Raw genomic sequence first — 23,043 nt, 5'->3', positions numbered from 1 at the left:
CTCTCTCTCTCTCTCTCTCTCTCTCTCTCTCTCTCTCTCTCTCTCTCTCTCTCTCTCTCTCTGTCTCTTGCAGGTCTCCCGGCCCTAGTAGTAGCAGTGTCGGTAGGCTTCACCAGAGCGAGAGGTTACGGCACAGCCAGCTAGTGAGTATAACTCTCTGCATCCCACGCTCGTTCACAGCAAGCTTTAAACTGAATCTCTGTTGACATTCTGATATTTTTCTGTTCTCTGAAGATTCGGTTTGTTTTTTTAAAGTTACCCGTGTGTGTAATTTAAGTTATGCAGTGCGGTTCACAACACTGGTTTCACAAAAGAGACAAAAAAGAAGGAAAATAGCACGGAAAAAAACATTTATAAACTGGCAAAGGGGTTGGTAGTTTGGCGTTTGTTGCAGTCCTCGAGCATCCAAGACTATTGAGGATCCGAGTGGTTCAGCCAATTGGCTGAAAATATTGTATTTTGTATGCTCAAACCTTTTCTGAAACATCTAAATATGAAAACAATATTTATTTTAGAGTGATTCCTCCACTCTACATTGCCATATCCGGCAATAGAATAATACCCTTCCGAATCACTGAAAAAAAAGTAGTGTTTTCAGAAAGTGTTCTAAAGTTACGTTAATGTGATAATACACTATTATCTTCATCACTCTTTCACAAGCAGGAGCCAACCTTTAATCAAATAAATCTATTCAACTGGTTTACATTTTTGACATATTTCATATTTTTCCGTCCATAACAAAAACAGAATTCTGTTATTTTTGTCCCCTTTACTTAAAAAAAATCAAAAGTAAACATGTTGCTTGAATGCTTGTTTTGTTCGCTCAAGTGCAGTATTTTAAACCTCCAAGACTGAAAATCACAACTAGAGAGGGTAAAATCTCGGTTTTACAAGACAAGCAATCAACTAATGCATTGGTTCTGATCCATGGCGTAAATATCTCCTGTGTGTGTGGTTGTGTGTGTGTTTTCAGTTGCTGGCTCTCCTTAGAGGGTGGTCTTCTCTATGCCTTTGTGGGACCAGCTGCTGTCATTGTACTGGTAAGTCTCTTTTCAATGTTCAGCCTCCCTGTCAGTTAAAGAATAATATAATTGTTTGTGAATCTTTTAATAATTCAGCAGTTTTCCGTCGCCTAAAGCCAAATGCGGAATCAAATGAACTGCACATAAAGATGAGTAAACAATGACAAATTATGATAGAGCAACAAGCACTCAATATGTTACAGTATTGAAACAGATGGATTTATTTTAGAATGTAGCTGCAGGCATGTGTTTTTTGTGCATGTAAATCAACCTATCGTCAACCCTCCTATAGGGCACGGTAGTTTTCAATGTGTATCTTTTGGTATGCATAGCAATAAGACCACTTTCAACAGTTTTACAGACAATAACAGAACAATAATGGTAGTTGCTGGGACCAGTTATGGGCTACTGGGTTCACTAGTGGATCACACTGGTCCCCATTACTCCTTTGCCTAATGATTTGTACTGTTAATCAAAAAGAAATACACTGTCATACATCCTGTTTTCTCATTTCTCATTTCTATTTCACCCCCTTGTCCTCTCTGTGAATGCCACCTTTTAAATCATGAAAGAAAATAACATTCCCCTCATTAAATGGATGCATGTTCCATGGGCCAAATATTATCCCTGGCGTCCCTTCTAAGGTTGGGGAGGAATATTGACTTATGAGAGTTGTTCAGAATTAATGAAGTTTGAAGAACCACTTGTTGTGTGTGTGTGTGTGTGTGTGTGTGTGTGTGTGTGTGTGTGTGTGTGTGTGTGTGTGTGTGTGTGTGTGTGTGTGTGTGTGTGTGTAAAGAGTTCTAAAAAGCCTGTGTGTGTGTGTGTGTAGTGTACCCACCCCTACTTCATTTACACATATTGAAAAAAATAAAAGGAAACGTAGGTAATGAGGAGAGGACGTCACAGACCTTCCCTTAGGACCCCCGTCTAATTACTGAGTTTGGCCAAAAGCTGAACAGAGGGTGTCTGACTCAGAGGGAGAGAGAGAGAGAGAGAGAGAGAGAGAGAGAGAGAGAGAGAAAGCTTGACATGACTGACAGAGTGTCGATATGCTCAGTGGGAAAGCAGACAAATAGATCCAGTGTCGGTGCTGTAGCCAACGCAGAGGAAAAAAGGGTTCAAGGCTATAAGGGATCCCAAGCAATCCAGTGAAAATGGATGGGAAGACGAGTCTCCTCAGTGTAGAATGAATAGCCAATGTAATGCATAGTAAGAGGCTGGCGTCAGGGGAAGAGACTGTTATTGAAAGGTAGGAGAATAGACCAACAGAACATCTTTGACGCGTTGGCGTGGGGCTTAACACACCAAGATAGAGATCGAGATTTAGAGTATATATGAATTATACGTGTAAAGGAGTATGAGGTCAGAAAATTTGAATATTTTCTATCTGACAACAAATAACAGCAGCTCTCGGATGGGATGGATTTCTGAGCACTCAGAGGCAACAGGCTTTGGCACAGCTGTGTGTGTGTGTGTGTGTGTGTGTGTGTGTGTGTGTGTGTGTGTGTGTGTGTGTGTGTGTGTGTGTGTGTGTGTGTGTGTGTGTGTGTGTGTGTGTGTGTGTGTGTGTGTGTGTTTAATGGAATATGTAGCACTGGCTAACTGCGGACAAACTCTACTCTAACGCGAGCTCAGAGACTGAGCCTTGGCTTCATGTATGTTAAATGTAGCCTGTTGTCTGTAATACCATTGATGTTGGAAAAACATCTTACTCTCTCTCTCTCTCCCTCTCTTTCTGTTTCTCTCTGTCTATGTCTCGGGTGGTCTCTGGCTCGCTCTTTGTGTCCACCTTCTCTTCTCTCTCTCTCTCTCCCTCTCCCTCTCCCTCTCTCAGGTGAATATGCTGATTGGAATTGTGGTGTTCAATAAGCTCATGTCTCGGGACGGCATCTCGGACAAGTCTAAAAAGCAGCGGGCGGGGTGAGTTCATCTCCGTTCACTCGCAGTGCAAAACACCGTCCAAAGCAGAGTGTGAGAGATTGCCTCAGAAAGACGGATTATTACAGAAAGAAACCGTCCCTGTAAAATGAGCCAAATTACTTTCGAGAGGTCTCAAGAGAAGGAGCGAGGAAGACGCGGCCTCGGCCTCTGCATAGAGACTTCCACCACAGATGAGGCTGATACCTGCTTTTTTGGCAGGTGAAAAGTGTGCAATTTTGGCAAGAAAATCGTCCGACATCTGTCTCATTTAGCTGCCGGATGAATCCGAAGAGTTCGCTATGTCCCTCCTTAAGCAAACCGCTATGTCCCGCCCGCATATGTTTACCAGTTGATTATGTACATTCTCAGTGGCTCAGGGGCAGCTGCCCCAACGTAGGCTAATGTAATGGTTCTGTTAAATGTTGAGGATCCTTCAAATCAGAGACAGAAGGCGTGCTGATTGCATGTCGGTTAAACAGGAAGATTGTGTTTCATGATTGATTGTACACAATCAATGTGCAGATACAAGCAAACACACATTCGCACTACTGTTGGCATTGAGCAGAGAGAAGTTTGATATTGGAGAGAGTTGAAGTGGGAACACCCTCTGAAGTTTGCAGAGAGGAGTTTTAATCAAAAGGTGTGTGTGCGTTTTGTGAGTGCGTGTGCGAACATACATAGATAGCACACAAAGGATGTGCTATCTTTAATAAATTCATGGGTGGTTAGAGAGTGAACAATCACCGCAATCTCATTGACAAAATCCCATTGTTAAATTTCCACGTGCGTTTGCTTTTATCTTTTATCTTTGGTCCCATTTTATCCAGGTTCTGCTAACTAATTCAAAAACCGAGGTTGTGCTTCAGCTAAATATGTTGATGAGGGAGACTCTATTATCACGTGTTAGCCAGTAATGCAATTGAGTTCATTCATTACATTTAAAGGAGTAAATTGGCAAAGAATCTGAGATACGCATCTCATACACAACCCAGTCCCACAATCTTATCTTGACAACATTTCAGTTTCATGGTGGTGGACTAACACTTATCACTATCTTTATCCTCAGCGTATGGTCCACTTTTGACCAGAGCACAAGGCATGAACACGGAAAACACACACACGCACACACACAGTTACTCACACACACACACACACAAACCGCCCATATGTAAGACACGGGAGCCGTGGTCCCAGTTTTACTAACAGGACAGAAAATCATTAGCATAATGTATGTCCTTATGAAGCCATGGGGACATGTTCGGCGTAGTGGCAATGAGCTGTGATGGGACGCTAATGTAGCGTAGCATGTGTATAGCCCCCCAACATTCTCCACTGGGGCGGTGTCTACAGATCCACACAGAGACACTTTTCTCTTGATCACCCTGTGGAGGAGTTTAAGAATGAATAGGTCTCTTAACACTAACAGTAACCTATGTTTACGAGTCTTTGCATATATGTATCTCGCTAAAACAACAACAACAGAACATCTGCTAAACATGTTTCCCGAATATAATTATTTAAAATATCGTTTAAATGTGCACTGGAAATTATTTGATGTGAGAAAAACAATGATATTGTTCAGAATTAGATCCATCCACCAGTTTTTGACTAATTACAATGTATCCTCTAATTAGATTTATTGTAATAATTTTCACCTAATAACATACTGAGCTCACAGTTATTATGTAAAGTGTCATAAATTGCTATTTAACTTTAAAATGTTCATTAAACTAAAATATAATGACTCTTAATTATAACTTCACACAGACTCCCATGAATATATGTTTAAACGCGTCAAGATAATTTCAAACTGAAAATGCTGTGAGAAAAGCTGTATACAATGATCATTATCATGATTATGTTTTAAATTTCAATATGCTCTCAACTTTCACCCTTACCAAAGGCACTCTAAAGTGAGTGCCTTCGATTGTAGTGACCATAAATAAAAAACATGCCTTTGCATGTTATTTAACCGACTCTCTCAAAAACGGTCAGGGATAATAACTTTTTGGGTTTTATTGTAGGGATGATTGTCATTTTTTCTTGGAAACACTAATGCTCAATGATTCCCCCAAAATGTTGTGTTCAATTATAATCATATGCTCTGCAAACCATCTATTTGGTTTAACCCTTTGATTTTCACTTAAACTGCTGATGATGATGTTGACAACGGTGATGACAATGATGGTGACAACGATGATGATAAATGATACAAAATATTATCATTCCTAGTATTAATAATATCAGGCCTTTCAAAGCAAAGCCTCACTCCGAGACAGTGGTGAAAACCACTGAGAACATGAACGCAAACAGACGTTCTCACACACACACAAACACACCCGGAGCCTACCACAGGGGAAGGGGGATGGATCAGCTCCCGTCTGTTTCTCTGTAGTCCATTAAATCCTCATTACCTCAACATACTGTAACATTGCTCAACAGTGTCCATCGCTCACTCTCTACTTAATCAACCGTGGGCGTAGCAGTTCACTGTGAACTTACCTGTTTCTTATTGTTTGCTGTTGGTCCGCTCAGTTTTTAATTTGGCTTTCTTTTTGCTTTCTTTGTCCCTTTTATTTATTTTGTCTTTGTCTTGTGCCCTCCCTTTCCCTTCCGCTGACTTCTTCTTCTCCTCCATTTGTCCCTGACTTCATGTTCACATGTTCTGAACCCTGGACCTCTGTCTGCTCCCCCACTCACATCTGTGTGTGTGTGTGTGTGCTTGTGTGTGTTTGTTGATGTACGTGTATGTTTGTGTGTATTTATGTTTGTGTGTGTGTGTATGTATGTTTGTGTGTGTCTGCGTGTGAGTGTGTGATGTGTGTGTAAATGTGTATGTCTGTTTTAATGTTTGGGCACCTGTGTTTTCGGTGGAATATGTGTGACTGCAAATGCATGTGGCTGTGATTGTATATTCCTGTTTGTGTGTGTGTGTGTGTGTGTGTGTGTGTGCGTGTGCGTGTCCCAAAGTGTCCCGGTGGAGGCACGTAACCGGCTGCTGCTGAAATGCTCCAAGTGTGGCGTGATCTCAAGCACCGCCATGTCCAGCTCCACCGCCAGCGGCGCCATGTTAGTCTCTCTACCATGCTCCATTCTCTGTCACATTCACACTCTCACTCTACCTACACTCCCTCTTTTCTTCTTCTCTATCTCTCAATGTATCTCTCACAGTCTCTCTGCCCCGATAACTTTCTCTCCTCTCTCTATCCTTCTCTCTCTCTCTCATTGCATTTATGTCTCGCTCTCTCTCTCTCTCTCTCTCTCTCTCTCTCTCTCTCTCTCTCTCTCTCTCTCTCTCTCTCTCTCTCTCTCTCTCTCTCATTGCATATATGTCACTCTATTGTGAACCCTATGGTAAGAAAGGAGAGGGTATCCTCTTCCTTCTTACCTCTTTCTTTTCTTCTCATTCTTGTTCTTATCAACCCACTCTCTGTCTCATTCTCACTGTCCGGATTGGATGACTCAGGATGACGGACATTAAAACTAACCAATGACAAAGCAACATCAACTACCACAACAACAACAAAGAAAAACAAAAATGCCCAAAAGCCATTAACAAAATGGAAATGAATCTATACCTGGTGCTCGATGCTAATGTCCTACATATTCACGGAGAATACAGGTGTGAATTGCTAATCATAATGAATGCACCCTCCATGAGCTGATGAACTCACCAAGTGCGATAAGACACAGGCTCACGTACGCCCTGGCCATCTATAATGTATAATAATGTTTACATTAAAAACCATTACGATGGGCCGGTAATTATCTTAATGACAATCCAGGTTGATGTATAAACCGTCACGGTAATTGGATGTGTGTGTCAACGTTTAGATTGACATTGCAATTGCATTCTTCAAATCTGGCTGCGAGTCCACAGTCCATTGTAGGAAATAGGGCTTTCAGAGTCTTTGCCCTGGGGTTATGGCACATATATATGTCAATAGGCAATACACTTTTGAGTTTCTGACGACTCTAATGCTAAATGCTACGATTATTGAGGGTAAAATCGCTTAATGGAGCTGAGAAACCCTCTTTAGCGTAATTTGTAGAAGAAAAATAGGTTAGCCCTTCCAAATTCCGACACTCTGCAAGACAGCGTCTCGAAAACACAAAGACACAGTCTTGATCGATGCTCAAACGGGATCGCATCTGCGACCCGAGAAAAAAAGAATCAGACAAAAAAAACACATGGAAGTGCTTTCTTTCTTCCAGGCGGTGATCTTTTCTGACAGGAAGTCTTGGAGGCAAAGCGTTTACCGCCGATGGTGTTCATTATTCAATGTGATGGCTGGGAAGTTGTTAAAATGCCAGCACCTTATTAGAAAAGGGTGCTTCAAAATGCGTACGCTATAAAGCGAGACCCGGGCGGCAAATTATGGAGAACACAGCCATGCCGTAGTTGAAGCCCACTAAATAATGCAGAGTAAAAAATGATGTGGCAGGAAGCCATAGGAAGTAAAGTGAACCTGATAATAAAAAAAAAAGCGGGATTTTGGGGGAGCTCATATTTCTCGATAAACAGACCACCACTGTAAGGTTCGGGCTCTCTTATGGGCCGTTGAAACGTCACGTAAAAAAGCCCCACAATTAGACCGTATATGCGAAATTTAGCAATTGTAGGAGCACTCACTTGCTCCAGCTGACACTTATTGCTGATGACTTTCTTCCACAGGGTTTGGTCAGGCTAGAGAAGTGGCTTTGTGGGCTAGGGTGGTTCATCTCCCGGGCAAAAGGTTTCCCCCCTCCTAGGAGGGACAGCTCAGACCTTGCCTGTATCTCACCACCGCGACAAAAGACACAACAACAATTTCACATTGACGCAGATAACGGTTAACGACTTTAACAAGTCGACCTTCTCCTCCGCGACGCGAACCGTCGTCTGAACCCGTTTCCCGGGGAATCCCCTTTATTGAATCAAGCAGCGGCTAAAGCGAGCTCAGCGGCGCCGGCGTTGAATAAATACCCAGGAACAATGGGCGTCTCAACTGCGACCACGGATTAGCAACTTTGGACCGCCTGAGTCAGCCCATTACAGGCCGCCTCGGCGGGAACGCCGCCTCGGCGGGAACGCCGCGTCCGGACAGAGCTGTCCTCTCACCCTGGGGCGGCTGACAGCCATGAGGGCCCATATGTGATCAAAGCAGCGTGAAACCTTTTTAAATTGGTGTCTGACTCCATTGGTTACACACGCGTACAATTTCACACGTCAGGCACCTCCTTGTCAGCGACTCATATGATGGGCAGGCTGGGGGGGGGGGGGGGGGGGTTGTAGGGGTTGTCAGGGTTTGGGGGGGGGGGGGGGGGGGGGGACGCCTCAACCCGCCATCACGCTGTGCATGGTCCATGGCGTGCGCTGCCAATGCCAGTGTATAATTGCGGTGAGGGGGAGTGAGTGAATATTAGATTTAACGTGATCCTCCATGTGTCAGTCAAGTGTCAGAGCCCGGGCCCACCCACTGAGAGCCCCCTGTCTGCCACCTGTGAAGGGATATGAAACTGGTCAATTAAAATATTGGAACAAGGGGGTCCCGAATTGAAACCTGCCCCCCCCTCACACTTTCCCCCTGTTCCTTCCTCCCTCCCTCCCTCCCTCCCTCCCTCCCTCCCTCCCTCCCTCCCTCCCTCTGCCGTCCTCCCCCTCTTCTCATCCCCTCTCCTCTGTTTTGCCTCTCTCTCTCTCTCTCTCTCTCTCCCTCTGTGTTCGATGGCGCTCTCTCTCCCTCCAGGGCCTCTCTGTGGAGCTCCTGTGTAGTTCTGCCTCTGCTGGCGTTGACCTGGATGTCTGCAGTGCTGGCCATCACTGACCGGCGCTCCACGCTGTTCCAGGTGCTGAGTCTTTCCCTCACCTGCTACTGTTCCTTTATACCTTTTATCTATGTATATGTATTTGTTTTGGCCTCGGGCATAAAAGCTGCCTACCACACCGTGAACGTTTTAAGGATTTTCCCCTTAATGCTCTGTTAACCATAATTGTACGATAGTATTTTCCTGTGGTTCAACATTCAGCCACCTGTGTGCAATGGTGACCCCTGACCGGTGTGTTACTTTGTTTCACGTGTTGGGGGGGGTCTTTGTTTCACCGCAGGTCCTCTTTGCGGTGTTCGATTCAGTGCAAGGCTTCGTCATCATCACCGTTCACTGTGCCATGCGCCGAGAGGTAGGTCCACCTTTCGGCTTCTCTCTCTCTCTCCCTCTCTCTCTCTCTCTCTCCCTCTCTCTCTCTCTCCCTCTCCCTCTCCCTCTCCCTCTCTCTCTCTCTCTCTCTCTCTCATCCACCTACACAAAGCGGCAAAGGGACGTGGTTTGGGTTCACTGCGTGCCACTCTCCAGGAAAATGTTGAGAGTCATGACGGAGTTAGAGCGAGGGAGAGGGAGGACGAGAGCTAGAGAACGAGAGAGAGATGAAGAGAGTGAGAGAGGGAGGTGAAGAGAGATGAAGAGAGTGACGGAATGAGAGAGAGAGAGAGAGAGAGAGAGCGAGAGAGAGAGAGAGGGAGAGAGAGAGAGAGGGAGAGGGAGAGAGAGAGGCGGAGGATCAGACAAGACAGAAGGATTACTGCAGCGCTCCGTGTGTGTGATGGTGCGCGTCTCAGGGATGCGTCGCGGCTTCTGTTGCGCCCGCATTGTCCGGCCGATCTGAGGCAGCTTTGAAAAGATTACCGGCGACGCTCCATGGAATAAGATGATAAGTCCCGCTCTAATGCCCCATACCCCCCTCTGCGCTCTCAATTACCATGGGAAGCCCCACCTCCCTCCCCCACCTCCCCCTCAAACACATACACAACACACACACACACAGACGCTCACGCAAGCACCAGCACGCACACACACACACACACACACAAACACACACGCAGGCAAATGCACGCACGCAAACGCACAAATACACACACGTACACCCACACACATACACATACGCACACACATACATACACACACACACACACACACACACACACAGGATGGCTGGCAGGCTGTAGTTTAAATTCATGAGACCTTGATTCAGAGGACAGGCGCCGCCGCCGCCGCAGACATAGTGAAGACAACACAGAGATGCTTGCCACACGCCCGTCGCACAATCACGTGCACACGCACACACAACAGCACGCACACACTAGCGCTTGTTCACATGCACACACAACAACAAGCCCACAACAGTAGGTAGACACCAGCACACATTCACACGCGAAAACAACAACACGCACACAACAGCACGTACACAACAGCACATGGTCCCACGCACACAAAACAGCAGGAACACACCAGCACACGATCACACGCACACATAACAACGCACACACAACAGCACGTATACACCAGCACATGTTCACACAACATTATGAACACACAAGCGCACGCTTACATGTACATACAACAGTAAGCAAACATGAGCACGAACACATACAACAGCACACACACACAAGCGCATGATAACATGTACGCAAAACAGCACGCATATACAAGCAAACATTCCCATGCACACATTAGTACACAATCACAGGCACACTCAGTAGTTCACACACTCACACAAACACACACAAAAGCAACAAGTACATACTCACAAAACCCTGGAAAGGCAAAGGCATATTTGCACTTGCACACACAAAGTCAGTACGTCTCTTAATGCCTTGAACACTAAAGGAAAACCAACCTCTACAACCACAGAGAAGGATTGCTGTGCACATACACAAAGCCTAATCTCATGGATGTGAATGGATGACATGCAAGAGGCGTTTTACAGTGCAGACACTTTGAGACGGTTACCTATTTTTAATGGAGACAGGGCACATGTTTGAGTACAAAGTAATGTGTGAGTGCAAAGTAAGAGAGAAAGGGAGCCAGAGTATTCTCATGGGGCTGTATGACCCTTTTAGGAAACTGTGACAGTGGGCCCCACTTGGGGTCCCCTGATACACGTATGGAATTGTAGGAGATTGCTGACATATCTCACACATATATGCTAAAGATATAGCTATTGATGATCCATTTTAACAAACCAACTCTTTTTTTGAAGGTCTCATAGAGGTCCTGTTTCTTAAACTAACGAACCTATTTTCATGATGCATAACCACAATCATACTTTTACTAATCACTTAGGTTGGAGTAGAGCGACACGGTTACGTTCACCGTGACATTGACATTGCAGGGCGGATGCTGATTGGGTAAAAACAGTTTGAGTGGATACGCATGCACTTTAGTTAAAGTTGGGGTCGCAACACTTTCAGAGTTTGACATGGTGGTCATGGGGCAAAAGATTGGGAAACAATGCCGTTGAACAAACAAAGCATTGTTTCTGCTATGAGTTCCCTGCTGTAGCCATTGCTCGGACAAGATGTGGATAAGCCCCACTCAGGAGAAAGAGTTACAATGAGAGAACGCTAAAAGAATAGCAAGAATGAGACAGATTGAGAGTAGACAGAGAGAGAGGGTTGTGAGTGGTAGGATGATGTATCTCCTGTTGAGAAGTTTGAGCAGCAATGAATATAATTGCAGAGGAGTTGAAAATAATGGGTAAGGAAACATCAATATATATGGGGAGGCTCTTCACTTTGAAGTGAGTACACAAGGACACTGACACACACACGCGCCGACACACACATGCACAGAGATACATACAGTACACACACACACACCGAGACACACAAACACAGAGACACACACACAAAGAGAGGGAGACACACACTCAAACACAAAGAGAAGAACAGGAGCCCGGTGCCAAAGAGAATAAGTACGGACATTGAATCGGAAAAAGCTGAATAAAGAACAAAATAAAATAGTCTGTGCAATATCTATGAGCGATACAGACACTATTCCCATCTTGAGTGTAGCAGTCCACACACACACACACACACACACACAGACACAAACACACACACGCACGCACGCACGCACGCACGCACGCACGCACGCACGCGCGCGCACACACACACAGACGCCACCACCCGCCAAGAGGTAGAGATGGATTTTCCTTCGCCACGCCTCGCTCTGTATTGTACTGTTTCTCTCTCGCCCTCTGCTTCTGTTTATCTGTGTCTCTCGTTCTCTTTCCTTCTCTTTCAATTCAATTAAAATGAGATGAACGCTTTTCAACAAAAACGTTTTAATTTAACAAAACAAGAAAGTCATAGAGATGTGAAGAGGAGTAGAGGAAAGGCAGAATGGAGGACCTAACTCACTTCATGCTTTATTCTCTTAGGCTTGGAAATGCACTTACATATTTAGCAGCTTGTAAGGCCCTGGTTGTTTTTTTCTCCAAATAAATGTTGCATTTGCGTTTGCTCATAGAGTGTACAGATTTATCTGTAATTATGATTTATATTGGGCAGGAGCTTGGTTCTTATGTGCTTAAGTGTAGCTCTGTCTCCTCCTCATTCTGTGGGGGAAGCCTGTCCTCTCTGGGCTGGAGCAGCATGTGTCCGTGAGGCTCTATGGCAAGGCTATGGTCACTGAGTCGGTACACAGTTGATGTCTTCCAGTTTCTGATCAGTAGCGGTGGTCAGATGGTCTTCACATGAACTCTGTTCAGAGGCAAATGCTCTTGACCTAACATAACATCACATCGGGTATGTCTCAATCTCTCTCTCTCTCTCTCTCTCTCTCTCTCTGTCTAGTTTTCTCTACCTCTCTATATTTGTATCCCTGTTCATGATGGTAAAGATAGACTTAGTTGACTTTGAGCAAAGCAAAAATATCCAGTTGAATTTGGGCAAAGCAAAAACATCAATATGAGAATAAGCGAAACTCTATCGGTAATGCAAAGCCATGAAGTGTGTGTGTGTGTGTGTGTGTGTGTGTGTGTGTGTGTGTGTGTGTGTGTGTGTGTGTGTGTGTGTGTGTGTGTGTGTGTGTGTGTGTGTGTGTGTGTGTGTGTGTGTGTGTGTGTTGGGGGTGGTCGCACGTGTGTCTTATTTCCACAGGGAGTCACGTTGTTGGACAAAAAAACCAAGCAAATACAAAGAAATAATTACATATATTTCATAGGATGGCTCAGTGTGATGGCGTTTACTTACCGACTTCTTGTGTTTTGTGTGTAATTGAAAGTCCCCTCCACCGCTTATTTCTAGAGCCGGGATCTCCTACCTTTGAAGGGCCGCTCTTGCTCGGCAAAATGGGAAATATTTGCATGCACTGAATGTATTTATGTATAAGATATGATTGCGTAGAGGCACTGTTTTATTCATTTATTTTCTAAGTGTCATATTTGCATATGCACATCCAATATGTCCACCACAATGTTTTGGTGGTGGATCTTTAAATCTTATACAAATATATAATACAATCTATGAATACATATTTATAACTAAATTATGCACAACTTACCACTCTTTAAAAACTTTTTTGGCCAGAAGTAACTATAGCACTTCAGTCATAAAGAATAACAGAAATGTAAACCAAAACATAAGTTTTCAGCGGAAAATTTTCCATTTTTGGCTTAACTTTGCGTGTAGTAAGGGTGGAATTTATGCATGCATGAATTGCTCTGAATTGCCAATATATAAACCGGTTGTCATTTAACAAAAAAACAGTAGACTTTCCCAGACTCATTGTGTAGAACAGCCTGTGGGCGGATTTATTTTATATTTGAACCAGTCCAGAAAAAAAAAACGAGTGATGTCGGTGAAGTGTGGATAATGGCAAAAATGTCTGTCCTTTCAGTGCTTTTTAATTTTTCGATTTTATGTGCATTCACCCACGCCACTCCCCTTGTCTGTTCATAGTGAATGTTTATTTATAATTTGAACTATTAGCTCTTGATTTTAATTATCTCAAACCCATTGCTCCCAATGCAGAAGCTCGAGCAGGCTGCAGTTCACTTATGGCCCAACGAGGGCAGTAATGAGTAAATATTTGTCTCCTTCTTCCAGGCCATTTCTTTCAAATCCTTCACACTTTTGTTCTCCCCTCCCAACAGGTGCAGGACGCGGTGCGCTGTCGGATGGGCGGATGCAAAGACGACAGCGAGAACTCGCCGGACTCCTGCAAGAACGGACAGGTGCAGATCATGGTGAATAGCATTTCATTTCATTCAGCGTTTCAGTTCCATCCGTCCCACTCCCGTCCTCTGAATCCAGAGGACCACCGCGGCCCTGGCCGGGGAGGAAGAGCGTTCGCCCGACAGATTAAATGTTTCCCTGCACGGCCTTGATGCCTGGACTGAAGTCTTCTTAACGAACACATGCCCCCTCCACCAACTCTGCCCATTTTATTTCCTTTGAAAGCCTTTTCATTATTCTTGTTTCGCCTTCGTGCCGTTTCGCCTCAGAGGTTGTTTTTCAATATCCTGCTTTGTGTCTAAAGGAGTTTTATCATTATTTTTATATTCCAGCCTGCAACCGACTACAGTATTACTGCCGCAGTAATATAATGTTAATAGTTGATGACGGCTCTTGAAAGGAAATGGAAAAAGGTTAAGACAATAACACACTTGACGACATTCCGCTGTGTAAGCTTCCCAGAGGAAAGAAACGTCTGGAAGCTTTAATGGAAGGCGGCATAATGGTGTCTACCTTTGTTTCCTGCTCATTATCGGGTAAAAAAAAAAACAGCCCTCCACTTTGGCTTCTTTTAACCTACCCCGCATTCTAATAGAAGGAATGCAGGCCCCACGTAACGTTATTATAATCCCCCTTCCTAAAAAAAACAAGTGACTAATAGAACAATAAATCATCGCTGCTTGAACCAGCCTTCGCCACAATGTCAGCGCGGTCACCTCCGCCGCGGCACCGAGCATGACTTGCGGCCCTGAAGGTTCCCTGTTGTTAGCGGTGTTTGGTGCACCGTGACCTGCCTTCACAATAAGAGTCACGGGCCCCTAAACACACCTCCTTAAATGGAGATTTAGATGCCGGAACCTGTTCGGGTGAGCTTTTATTATTTATGTCTGTTATGTATGTATGTATATACATATTTTCTCGTTCACCGGGCAACTTTGATACACTGCCAAGGCGAGCGGATTACATAAGCAGCCTTCCACCTGTGTTGATATTTACAGTAGAGCGTTGCAAGTAGCGTATTATTAGCTGTTTTGGTGGGCTTTTTTGTGGGTCAGCAGCCGCTATTATTATTATTATTATCATGAGGCAGTCTGTTGTGTCCTGCGTTTATTTACGTATGCATAGTGGACCTTTTATTTTGAGGAGGAAAGTGAGGCCGTATCTTTGGATACACACCTGGCAGAGCATTGCGGTGGCTTAGTTCTGCTGCGTCACCTTGGTATCCATAATCACAGTAAAAGGATCACCACGAGCAGTTTACTCTCCCTCTCCACACAACAAAGTCCTCCTCGGTAATTGAGAACCCTATTTCGACGTGCTGATGGAGACGTCATTAATCCCGCCAACCCGAAAGGGAAATAAAAAAGAAAGAACAGGAAGTTAGCGTCCTCGCGCTATTTTCCGTTCTTCTCCCATTAAAAGCGCTTTTAAAAGAAACCTTCCCCACCTCATCCTCACCACTCTGCTTCTCTCCATCTCACCCCCCGCCGTCCATCCACCTCCACCCACACCACCGACACCACCACCACCACCACCACCACCACCACCACGGTCAGAAGTGTCCCAACGTCAGCTACTGCGGCCAGCAGTGCGGCTCGCTACGCTACGGCACCGCCGCGACCCCGTGCCAGCCCATGTCCTGCCACCAGTCCACGCCCCACCCGTCCCCCGTGGGCCCCCCGGGTTGCCGGCACGGGTGCCAGCAGGCCTGCCTCCACAGCCTGCCCCACCTCAACCACAACCACAACCGCCTCCACGAGCACAGCGCCGCGCTGAGCTCCGACTTCCACAGCCTCGCCCTCATGAACCATAACCACACCCACAGCCACCACAGCAGCCAATCAGTACGTTGCGTAGACCGTAGACGGAGCAGTGTCTGTGTTGTAGCCTGTGATATCTGTTAAAACAAAAAGGTGCACCGTTTGATAATGCCGAAAAGTTGGGTTATCATTGTCGGAATCTTGATTGATTTATTCATGATTGGATTGATCACATATTGCACCGATAATAGTGATTGTTATTATATAACTATAAGGTATAACTGTAATAGTCTAATTGTGAAAGTTAACTATTATTGTTAAATCATTACAGTGGGAAAATCGTTAAAATGTAGTGCAGAGTTTATAGGGTATCTGAGGTTGGATTTTATGTGTTGACTTTATGGTTGTTTAGATTTTTTTATTTTTGTTGTATTTATTTTAGCACTAAAAGCTAGCATGAATTATTCAGTGCGCAGCTCGGAACATGGCTTCTGGTGAGGCCTGTTCCCAAAGTCAATAGTGCTGCGCCAGCCCCACAACACCGCAGTGGTCTCTATATTATTAGCGTGACCCATGGTTTGCCGCGCTGTGCTTACCCTTGAATGCGGGGACAAAGAGCGCTTGTAATGGTCGAAAATCTCGATGATTCTTTTTCTTTATTTCTCTATTCAAATATGACAGGGGTCGAGGGGGAAGGGCTGTTGTGATGTGGGGAAGAAAGATGTGTGTGTGTGTGTGTGTGTGTGTGTGTGTGTGTGTGTGTGTGTGTGTGTGTGTGTGTGTGTGTGTGTGTGTGTGTGTGTGTGTGTGTGTGTGTGTGTGCGTGTGCTGTGGGTGATGAGCTTACCCTCCTTTGAGACCTTTCCATTCTCATTCTCCCGCTCTCGTCTTCAACCCCCCCTCCCTCCTCCCCCATCTCCTCTTTCTTCTCTCCCGGAGACTCTGCTCCATCCTTCAACTGTTGGGGAGGAAAGACAACAAATTATAATACACACTGGTGTTCATTATCCAGACTAAACTCTTTTGTTGTCGAAGGATACAATGAGGGCCAACGAGGAGACGAGCCACATCGCGCTTCACCTCATTTAGTCATTGTGACTCACATGAGATTTTTGTGGTATTTTTCTTCTTCTCTTTTTTTTAATCCGCCTAGGGACAAAATCGAGAAACATAAATAAATAAATGACGGAAAAAAGTTGTGCTTCAGCGGGGCAGCGGGGGAGAGAATAGTTTCACTGGTGGGTCAAACTCGTTTGTATACGGTCGGCATCCAGGTGATTTGTTGAGGCTGGGCGTACGCAACGTGTCACCATGCTAACAGATCGTAGACTTTTCATGGTCGGTTGTATCGGGGAAGTTAACATTGACTGGGCTGCCTGTGTACATATATATGACCATGTATTGATCTCACCGCTACTCTGGCATCTGACATGCTGTTGCTGTTGTAAGCGAAGCAGATACAAAACACACACAAAATACCTTTAATGTGTCTTTTCTGTCTTCTCAAACTCTTCTCTCAGACGGACTTTGAGAAAGACGTTGACCTGGCGTGTCAAACAGGTAAGCGCCTACTCATTCCACCTCTCTCTCCCACTCACTCTCTTCCTATTGCTCTTTCTCTCTCTCGCTCTTGCTCTCCCTCGTTCACACCTAGCTTTCGCTCTCTGTCTCTCTTTCTCTCTCCCTCTCTCTCTCTACCTCTCATTCTCCATCTTTTTTTGTCGAGATTATGGTATTTGCCTAGCGGAGAGGGAAACACAGGCTGTAACATTGTGTTCTGCTGGCGTGAATCGTAATGATGAAACGGGCGGGATTATATCGACTTTTTCATTTGTGGTTGGATCTCGGTGATTTATCAATCAACAACATTTCACCCAATGAGACTGCTTTCAGAAAAAATAAAACCATGTTCCAATGACACCGTGTTAAATTGTGCATGGTAATAATATTCTTCAGGGCGTTTATTCCGAGACGTGTTTTAATTATCAGCGTCCGTGCGTGCATGTGTGTGTGAATGAGTGTGTGTGCTTGACACCACAGCTTTTTTGCGATTGTTTTGGCTGCAAAGTTAATGACGGGGAAGACGTTGGAGTTAATGTTGTGTTTTGTTACAAACTAACATGGAGTCACTTTCCCCCCTCGCCCTTGCAGAGAGAGGACACCCATGTAAGTTTTGTCATCTGCCGCCTTTGAGACTATGAACGACCTGAATTACCTTTAAACGTTATTATTACTGCTGTCTGTGCTGTTGGGTGCACACACAAACACAAAAGGGCGATCAGATTGTATCCATAAACTGAGCACCCTTAAAAGTCTATTGAACGTGGTTGTTCTCCCAACAGTACGGTAGTAGCAGAATGACCATGTGCATTGTTCTAGCTAGTTCCCCCCGTCCCCGTCCCCCTACCCAACTAGGTATGTATGCTCCAAGTGTAGAAATCCATCCCAATATTTATAGGGCTTTACAATAAGGCTTCATTCATTAACATTAGTTAATTCCTTAGTTTACATGAATACCATTGGTTAACATGAGCACCATTACTTAAGCAACATTAACACCATTTGTAAATGATTAATTAACTAATGCTTCTCGTTACATTTCAATATGGTTATTAATGCTTAATTAATGTACCCTTATTGTAAAGTGTTATTTTGTTTGATTCCAAATGTTATCATATGAATATGGCTTGGTTTGGAATCAAGCCTCAGGAAAACAAAAGCTTTAGCCCTCTGATGGATAAGCATGACATCAAGCATGCCCTTATATACCTACCTGATGCCTTATATAAGCCTAATAAGGTTGAATTTATTGTGTTTTCATAGTATAGTGTAAGTTTAATTTTGTCCTTCTCCAGCATGTTTAACACGGTTTGTAGTATTCTGTCTATTTGGTTTGTCTATTGTTAGAAAGTCTCAAGTTGTATGCCCTCCAAGTAAGCATGCATGATAACTGACTAACAACACTGTAAGTAAGGTTTGATTGAGGTTGGTAGCTGGCTACCTGTATGGATACAAACTTACACACACACACACACACACACACACACACACACACACACACACACACACACACACACACACACACACACACACACACACACACACACACACACACACACACACACACACACACACACACACACACACACACACACCACCTGCACTGACATGCACAGAGAAACAATGTTCCAATTGTGAGTGAGATATGAAATAGAGTTTTCAATTGGTCGCAATTCATTTGAAGCTTCACACACTTTTTCACAAGTGCACTTTTTGCTGAGCTAATGCAACATCTCAGTCTGCTCTCACCAAACTTTGAGATAGAGCAAGACATCGGGTCACGATGCTAGAGACAAAACTCAAGAATAAAAAAACTCAAATAAAATAAAATGTTCAATATGTGCAAAAAGAAGAAGCAAAGCCTGTTATTTTTCCGGGACACTATCGGCTTGTGTTTTGCTACAGAGATGTAGGTTTGTGGCAGACGAGGCTATAGATCAACTGAACCCTGAAACTGCCTGAAACAAGATTGTGGAGCGAGCTGGATGATTCTGGTAGTCCCTGGGTTACCCACAATCCTCGGCGGTAGCATATTACAGCACTGCACCGCACACCGCTGCTCCTCTCAATATATATTCTAGTCTGAAACAATTCCACAGATACAAAGTACATTAAATACCTTGTCTTTTTTAATAAAAACGAACTTTTTATCTCTTTCTTTCTATACTCGAGGGTGTCTGGAATGTTGTTTGTTGGGGCTTGACTATCTTTTTTCCTTTTTTTCTGCGTTATATTCCGTTATCACTCTGTCTCATCCACAATCACCCCTTGATTAAACTGTTTCCCTGTTTTGCCGTGATGGTATCTATCTCTATACTACCGTTTGGCTGTGTTTTCCCATTTTCTTGGTCTTTATCTGATCTGCTGTTCTCTTCCTTTTTTTATGTTTCCTGATATTTCTTTTACATTTGTTTAATCCCTTCTTCACCTTTTAAACCATAACGTCACTCTCCCTCCCCGACCGACCTCCTCTTTGTCTGCTTTGTTTTTTTTTTTCTCCCCCATAAAATGCTCCATTCTATTTTACGGGCTCGCTGCCTCTCCCCTCTTTCATCAACCTTTTTTTTCTGTTTTGCTACTGCTTTCATCATCCTCCATCAATGCATCGCACCCACGACTTTTGTTGTTTGTTGTGTTGCTAATTACTCTGAAAACCCTCTGGACCACAACCCCATACTCATACTCACCCCTACCTCCTCACGCCCCTGTCTTCACCCGGGTCCTCATCTCCCCAGTTATCTTCAAGGAGGTGAACACGTGCAACCCGTCCACCATCACCGGGACGCTGTCCCGGATCTCCCTGGACGACGAGGACGACCCCAAGCTGATGGCCCACCAGGACGGAGGGGTGGGCCTCAACTTCAGCAGCCTGCCCGGCAACATCCCCCCTCCAAACCTCATCGTTCAGGTACTGCCGCTCCCGCCGCTGTCGTTGCTCAAGCCTCACAGCGGTGGATTTTATAGACGAAATATAGTGGTCTTACCCATTGCTGTTTTGCATGACATTCAGATGTGTATATTTTGTTGGCGGTAGACCTCACATACGCTTGAACACGTTTAATTATTTGTGTATGACAAATTAAATAGGCTGTTATGTTAACTTTTTCAAAGGTTAGAAATGTTTTACGAATGGAAGAAACCACAGCAAATATGCTATTATACTATTTCCATTTGCTTTCTGTGGACAAATCTGAATAAAGTCTAATGCACCTGAAATTAACTTGTTCACTGAACAAGATATATTTATAATCTTACATGACCTTAATATCTTAACGTCATTGTGTTGAATTAACAATAGAAGTTCACCATGTGCCCATTGCTGAAGCCTCCGTTCTAATACAAGTCTGCCCTGTGGATCCAATCAGCCATCTGTTAACGCCCTCCCCCGGGCCTAGCGGTCCCACGTCACGACCAACACCCCCACCAGTTCAACCTCAAACCCCACATCCACTCAGGGTGATAGTGGCCCAAAGCGAAGGTTGCAATGGGTTTGGTGTGTTCAGCATTAAGACGGTGGATTCTGCCGATGCTACTTTCTGTCTCGGGGTTGCTCCTGCTGTGGCCTGGGCTGCAGCTGCTCATGTGCCTGCCTTACCTTGTACCATCCAGGTGCCCCCTCTGGGAGGACTTAACGAGCTGAGCGAGACGCCCCTCAAGAAGGAGGTCAACGTGGAGCAGCAGCGACAGCAGGGGCAGCAGCGCGGAGGGGCCCCCGTCTACCTGTGCACCGAGAGTGGCCTGGGCTGGGCCCGATCGCCCCCCTCGTCCAACTCGCCCCAGGACGGGAGCGTGGGGGGCGGAGGCTTAGCAGGAGGTGGGGGCATGATGGCAGGGGGAGAGGGGGACTACATGGTCTTGCCCCGGAGGACAGTCAGTCTCAAGCCGCCGGGGCCCGCCGGGATAGTGGGGCTGGGGCTGGGGGGCGAGGAGAAGCCCCTCAACATCGGGTTGGACGACCCCCCCTTCCCCCCGCCCCCCTCCCCGCTGACCCTGCACCCGGCCGAGAGCGAGGCCTACCCGGCCGACTTTGTGGCGCCCGGGCAGGGCGACATGAACCTGGCCATGAACCTCAACCACCGCTCCTACGGGACCATCAAGACCATGCCCGGCCACGGGAACATGCTGGCGCCGGGCGGCCCGATGGCGCACGCCCACCGGGGCCACGTGCAGCACGGCCACTCGCTGCAGCTCAAGCCGGGCCAGAGGCCGTCCGTCAGGCAGATCCTGACGAGCGGCGGCGGCGTCGGCGGGGCGGAGAGGACCATGACCCTGCCGCGCAACCTGGGCAGCACCAACAACGCAAACACCAGCCACTCGGCCGGCTCCCTGGAGGTGGGTATGGAGGAAGAGAGGGCGTAGATGGGGGGCCGGGGGGGGGGGGGGGGAGTTAGGTCCATCAGGAATGTGCTGCGAGTGATCGGCGCGTGCGTGTGTGTGTGTGTGTGTGTGTGTGTGTGTGTGTGTCGGAGACGGGATCGGTGGAGGTGGCGTTGCAGCCGTTGGTGGGAGGTGTGGGGGGTGCTGCAGCTGTCTCACCTGAGCCCCCCCCATTTGCTGACTTCCTTTGGGTTTGAGTTATGGCTGAATGTGGCTCGGTAGCAGAGGAGCTAACCTTTTCACCCGCACATGTGGGTCATGTTGGCTGGACTGGAGAATGTGTCAGCATGTGCGGTAAGGGAGAACAGAGCTCGAAACAACCTCATCGCCGCAGCGAACCTCCGCAAGAGAGTTGAGCAACTTCTCAACTCCCCCGCATGCAAGAATCTTCTCCCAGAGACCCGCTTTATTTCCGCAGGTGGTGTGTGTGTATGCCGTGGCACCGGGTTATATAAAGCCCTGGTATAAGCACATAAGCTGATTGTTTTTGAAGATGTGTGATATTTTAGGAACAACGCAGGTTTGGTGGGGGTGCGCAGTGGCAGAATTAAAGGCTGAGCTGTGTTTATTGCTCAATGAGCCAATAACTGTGGCTCGATGGTTATTCTCCCTCTCAGTTTAAAAAACCCACATTCATTTAAGTTTGGGCCCTGGGTGTTCGTCTAGACCTGCATGTGGCTGATTGTGTTTGTGTGCGTCAGCGGTTGTGTGTGGTATTGAATGATTGGTTGTGTGTGTGTGTGTGTGTGTGTGTGTGTGTGTGTGTGTGTGTGTGGGGTGGATGTTTGCGCGATCCCCTTTAACCCTACAAGGTGGTGCAGCAGATGGACGGAGACGAGCGGAATCAGAGGAAACACCCCTGCTGAATCCTTTACACTGCGCCATAATTACACACAGACTTACACACACACACACACACACACACACAAACGTACACTCAAACACACACACACACAGGCACAAAAACACACACTCACATGCATGTACACACACAGACACACTGTTGCGCACACACACACACAGGCAAACACTTACACACAGATACAAGCAAACACACACTCACACACATACAGGCAAACATACCCTGCAGTCATAAACCCGCTGGCATGCCCACAATATTTTTGAGTGAATCGTCAAAACATCTCTGTCTCAGAGCAGAGCCTTGGAGTGCTGGTCACGAATAAGACGGCGCAATTCTTCGGAGGCTACCTGTAGCTCTGGCAATTTCCCAAAAAGCACAAGAGTAATTTCAACCCCCTGCTGTGAATAAGCTAGAGTTTGGAGATGGATATCGGCGTCTGGCATACAACCGAGATGAATCTAAAGTGGTTGTAACGGACAAACCCCAACACACACACACACTGGGTCACACAAGGGAAAGGTTTAATGGATGGATTACTGAAA

The 23,043-nt window shown here is 45.8% G+C and overlaps 1 protein-coding gene across 1 annotated transcript in view; it reads left to right on the top strand.

Moving 5' to 3' along the window:
* Window positions 1-23,043, top strand: part of adgrb2 (adhesion G protein-coupled receptor B2) — a 159,246-nt gene that overhangs the window by 120,633 nt on the left and 15,570 nt on the right. Inside the window, exons 21-30 of the mRNA XM_056583195.1 lie at window positions 74-143; window positions 974-1,040; window positions 2,860-2,945; window positions 5,916-6,014; window positions 8,675-8,774; window positions 9,034-9,105; window positions 13,861-13,953; window positions 17,223-17,262; window positions 19,998-20,170; window positions 20,872-21,594. Of these exons, the coding sequence (XP_056439170.1) occupies window positions 74-143; window positions 974-1,040; window positions 2,860-2,945; window positions 5,916-6,014; window positions 8,675-8,774; window positions 9,034-9,105; window positions 13,861-13,953; window positions 17,223-17,262; window positions 19,998-20,170; window positions 20,872-21,594 (1,523 nt within the window). The remainder of the gene's footprint in view (window positions 1-73; window positions 144-973; window positions 1,041-2,859; window positions 2,946-5,915; window positions 6,015-8,674; window positions 8,775-9,033; window positions 9,106-13,860; window positions 13,954-17,222; window positions 17,263-19,997; window positions 20,171-20,871; window positions 21,595-23,043) is intronic.

The sequence above is a fragment of the Gadus chalcogrammus genome, chromosome 22 (assembly GCF_026213295.1).
Source record: "Gadus chalcogrammus isolate NIFS_2021 chromosome 22, NIFS_Gcha_1.0, whole genome shotgun sequence".
Lineage (NCBI taxonomy): Eukaryota > Metazoa > Chordata > Actinopteri > Gadiformes > Gadidae > Gadus > Gadus chalcogrammus.
The sequence above is the reverse complement of the archived record's forward strand: the minus strand, read 5'-3'. Positions and strand labels throughout refer to the sequence as shown.